Source organism: Orycteropus afer, unplaced genomic scaffold, assembly GCF_000298275.1.
Source record: "Orycteropus afer afer isolate SDZICR_OR568_19922 unplaced genomic scaffold, OryAfe1.0 scaffold00360, whole genome shotgun sequence".
NCBI classification, from domain to species: domain Eukaryota; kingdom Metazoa; phylum Chordata; class Mammalia; order Tubulidentata; family Orycteropodidae; genus Orycteropus; species Orycteropus afer.
The window spans coordinates 2,955,777-2,960,413 of record NW_006921947.1 but is presented as its reverse complement, the minus strand read 5'-3'; the positions used below and the strand labels follow the sequence as shown (position 1 = coordinate 2,960,413).

The window sequence follows — 4,637 nt, the reverse complement described above, 5'->3', positions numbered from 1 at the left end:
TGGGCAATCCTACTTCCGTAGTGATACTGCCTCGGAAACCCAAGGAGGGGTCGCTATGAGTCGGGGCCGACTCGACGGCACATAACAACAACAACATCTTTTATTTTGAGCCCTAAACAATGTAAATGCTATATAAATTTAGCTATATCCTTTGCCAAAGAACAAAATAATTCTGTATAACAGGAGTCTCAAATATTTTAGTTTGTATGTCATATATTTTGCATGTTGAATATTTTAGTTCATATGGGAAAGCAAGTAAAATATATATTTAAAAAGATTAAAACATTCTATATTCACTTTTCTCACCAATGGTGAGATTCTAGGCTTAAGTCAAAGATTGGTCAGCTATGTTATGGCATTTAAGATGCCTTTATAAACGAGTACTACATTTTACGGGGACAGTGATGGGCCAGCGGTAGAAGACTTACCTTCCATGTGTGAGACCTCGGTTCAACTCCTGGCCACTGCAACTCATGCAGGAGCTCTGGTGGTGTAGTGCCAGAAGGCTGGTGGTTCAAACTCACCACTCCTTGGAAGGAAGGTTGGGCAATCTACTTCCGTAGAGATACTGCCTTGGAAACCCAAGGAGGGGTTGCTATGAGTTGAATTGACTCGACGGCAGTGAGTTTGGTTTGGTTTTTGGTGTACCTCATGCACAGCCACTACCTGTGTGTTAGTGGAGGTGTGTGCGTTGTCATGTTGCTAAACAAGTTTCAGTGGAGCTTTCAGACTGAGATAGACTAGGAAGAAAGACCTGGCCATCTATTTCTAGAAACCCAGCCATTGAAAACCCTATGGAGCACAGCTCTACTCTGACACACAGGGGGTCACCATGAGTCAGAGTCAACTCAACGGTAACTGGTTTTTATAATGACAGAGATGAAGCCTTGGTGGTTCACTGGTAGAATTCTCCCCTTCTTGGGTTCGAGTCCTGGCCAATGAACCTTAGGCATAGTCACCACCTTTCTGTTCATGGAGGCTTTCACGTTGCTGTGATGCTGAACAAGTTCCCGCAGAGCTTCTAGGCGAAGATGAATTAGGAACAAAGGCCCACCATTGACATCAGTCAGGGACCGATTCGATGGCCGCTAACAATAAATGTTGATTTTAGGCCGCGTTTCATGATCAATATTTCGTGTTAACTTGTGACCATCTGTTTGGTTAAGGAGCTAACGTTGACCACGGCCAATGGTTGGACACCCCCCTGCATGCGGCAGCACGGCAGTCCAGTGCGGAGGTCATCCACCTGCTGACAGACTATGGGGCAAACCTGAAGTGCAGAAATGCTCAAGGGAGAAGCGCACTCGAGCTGGCAGCTCCTAGAAGCAGCGTGGAGCGGGCGCTCCTGCTCCGGGAAGGTGATGCGAGGCTGGGGGGACAGGTTCTGCCATAAGCATGTTGCTACCTCTCGTCCCTAGACTTTCTTTCCTTGCTCTTTTTCATTGTGGGTGGCATTCGGGGAGGCAGTGATGTCGTCTGCAATTTTATTTGCTGTACGTATTCACTTATAACCAAAGGCCATGGTATGTCTTCTGAAACAGTTCCTAATTAGGGGAGGCTTTCATTTCGTTTCATTTACTAGTCCCATTTTGTGAAAGTTCCCCCACATCTCATATGCCTTCCAAGAGGAAGCTTTGGCCTAATTGTTTGAGGCGTAGTCCTTAGATCTATGTATCTTAAACTTTAAGGTGCATATGAATCACCTGGGGATCATGTTAAAATTAAGATTCTGATTCAGCAGGTCTGGGCTGGGGCCTTAGCTTATGCACGTCCCAGAGAGGCCAATGCTGCAGGTAAGAGAACTGCTGGTTGAAATGAATTCCCATGCTGCCTCAAGAACGGCTAGAGCCAGGAAGGCCCAGGAGGCCTCCAAGGCTTGAGTTTTGGGCCCCTGGGACATCTCCTAACTGCCTCTGTGACCACACAGGCTGGCCTTCTGCTGACACCCTCTCTACAGTTGTTTCTCTGCTCTGCAGATCTGTGTTGGGTCCAGTATGCTCAGTGTTCCCATTTGAGTTTTCTCCTCGCCACAATATTGGTGTTCTGGCTGCCTAGTACCACTCTGACAAGAATATACCACAAATGGAATGGCTTTAACAAGCAGGAGTTTATTATCTAACAGTTTGGAGGCTTTAAGTCCAAGTTCAAATTGCCAGGCTCTAGGAGCTAGGTGAAAGCCCCTCAACTTTGGGCTTCAGCTCCGCCTCCTGCCCCTGGCCCACTGACGCTGGAGGCTTTTCTTCACTCAGACAGCTACTGGCTGCTGATACTGACAAGCCCAAGTTGACAAGTAAAAAGGCACAGTCCTGATGTTACCAAGCCACACGGCAGGCCATTGAAAGTCCCAAGATCAGCAGAGCATGGCAGGCTGCTGAACAACCCATGGCTACATGCAGGGTTCAAGTGTGCCATAAGCTAGAGGCCATTCCCAAAGCTGTTTCTTATAGACAGAAAGCAGACCACATCCCCAAAGCAGCTACTCAGCTGCTCCAATAGATTCCACCATGGAGTTAATTACCAGTCTCATCATGGGGAATAACTACATTCAGCTGCCCAGCCACTCAACCAGGCCCAGCCAAGGTGATACACAAACTTAACCGCCACAATTGGGTTCATTGGCACTGGGGATACACGAACAAAGTGTGTTCCCTTTACACCACACTTCATTCCTAACTTGCCTCTGGTCAGCCTCATTCTTCAGTGTCAGCAATATCTTTACCATTTGAGGATCAATTTAAAGAAACACATCCCCTTCAGAGCAGCTCTGGTGGCATAGTGCCTAAGGCATGTGACTGCTAACCAGAAGGCTAGCGGTTCAAACCCAACAGCCACTCCTCGGAAAGAAGACTGGGCAATCTCCTTCCATAGTGATACCGCCTTGGAAACCCAAGGAGGGGTTGCTATGAGTCGAATCGAGTCGAGGGCACTGAGTTTGGTTTGGTTTCTCCCCTTCAGAAGGCAAATCGGGATCCCTTTTGTGTATTCAGTGACTGTTACCTCATTCTATAGGAGGTCTGTAGAGGGTAGTGGTGATTCAGTGGCAGAATTCTCACCTTCCATATGGGACATCCAGGTTTAACTACTGGCCAGTGCTTGTTGCTATGCTATGAATGGGAGCTCTGGTGGCATAGTGTCTAAGGCATTTGACTGCTAACCAGAAGGCTGGCGGATCAAATCCCCCAGCCACTCAGGAGGAAGGCTGGGCAATCTACTTCTGAGAGATACCATCTCGGAAACTCAGAGTGGTTGCTATGAGTCAGAAACGACTAGAGGGCACTGAGTTTGGTTTGATTTTTATGCTATGAGTAGCAGGTCACCTGGAGATCTTGTTAAAATCCAGACTAACACAGAGTAGGAAGAAAGGCCTAGCTGCCAATGAGAACTCTATGAATCGCAACAGTGCAGTCCCCAGGCCATCACGGGGATGGTGCAGGCCTGGGCAGCCTTTTGTTCTATTGGGCATGGAGCCGCTATGAGTCAGGGGCCGACTCGGTGCAGATAGCAACAACCTTGACCTTCCTCTGTAGTTCCTATTCAGACCCAGCTTCTCTTCTGCTTTTAGAAAGTGGTCAGCCTCTTCCAGAGCCCTGCCCCACAAGGGTTACACTATTCTAATTTCCTCTGCAGGCCCACCTTCTCTTTCCCAGCTCTGCCGCCTGTGTGTCCGGAAGTGCTTGGGCCGAGCCTGTCATCAAGTCATCCACAAGCTACATCTGCCGGAGCCACTGGAAAAATTCCTGCTATACCAATAGTCCCAGTTGTCCACAGGAAGCTAGTTGGAAGTGGGTTGTCACTTGCTGTACTCAGAACACCTAATGTAGACGCTCAACAGTTAGGCTCTCAGTATCTTCAAATGAGCTAGGGCAGTTTAGAGGAAAGTCATCATGAACCAGAAGGGGAGTGGAAATTCCTGGTTAGGGTAGTGTTCTCATTAACCAAGGGCAAGCAGAAACGTATTTGTTTTTAGCTCTTGTTGTTAAGAAACTCGAACTAAAAAAACAACAACTGTGAACTAGAGTGAAAATAATAGGATATTTTGTGATGATTCATAATCCTCAAGTGCCCAAGGGGCAATATTCTGAATATCATGTAGACACAATCTGTGCGGAGAAGATTATGATGACTGTAAGTATTCCAAGATGTGTTCCTGACTGAGCTCCTCCCCCCGCCCTTTCTTCTTTCTTTCCTTCCTTCCTTGAATAAATCTCTGCTATAATTTTGATTTCCCTGCCTTTTAAAAAATATGTTACAAAGCACAAAATACACTAAAGAAATCACAGTCCATTGAGGATTCTCAAGGTCATGGTTGGTACGAAAGATGCAGGAAGATATTAGCTTCCCCCAAGGCTGGGGTCTGTTGCTCATCGCTTTTGATATTAAATGTTGTTCTTTGAAGGATCCAGCCACACTGAGCACCCCCATCTACCTGAGCCCACAGCACAAGAATTGTCTCATTTTCAAAGTCAAGAGCATCAGGGGTTTTGAAATAATTACATGTCGACGCCAGCCACCAAGGTGGGCACAATGCTGGGTCAAGGTTTATTTCTGTGGAAAGGAGTCCTGGTTGCACATAGGCTAAACACTCAGTGGCTAACTGAAAGGTTGGTGGGCTGAACCCACCTTGCATATCTGCTGGA

At 47.1% G+C, this 4,637-nt stretch overlaps 1 protein-coding gene across 1 annotated transcript in view; it reads left to right on the top strand.

Annotated features, from left to right (window-relative positions):
* Positions 1–3,752, top strand: part of ASB11 (ankyrin repeat and SOCS box containing 11) — a 43,017-nt gene extending 39,265 nt beyond the window's left edge. Inside the window, exons 6-7 of the mRNA XM_007952834.1 lie at positions 1,167–1,358; positions 3,628–3,752. Of these exons, the coding sequence (XP_007951025.1) occupies positions 1,167–1,358; positions 3,628–3,752 (317 nt within the window). The remainder of the gene's footprint in view (positions 1–1,166; positions 1,359–3,627) is intronic.
* The last annotated feature ends 885 nt before the right edge of the window (positions 3,753–4,637 follow it).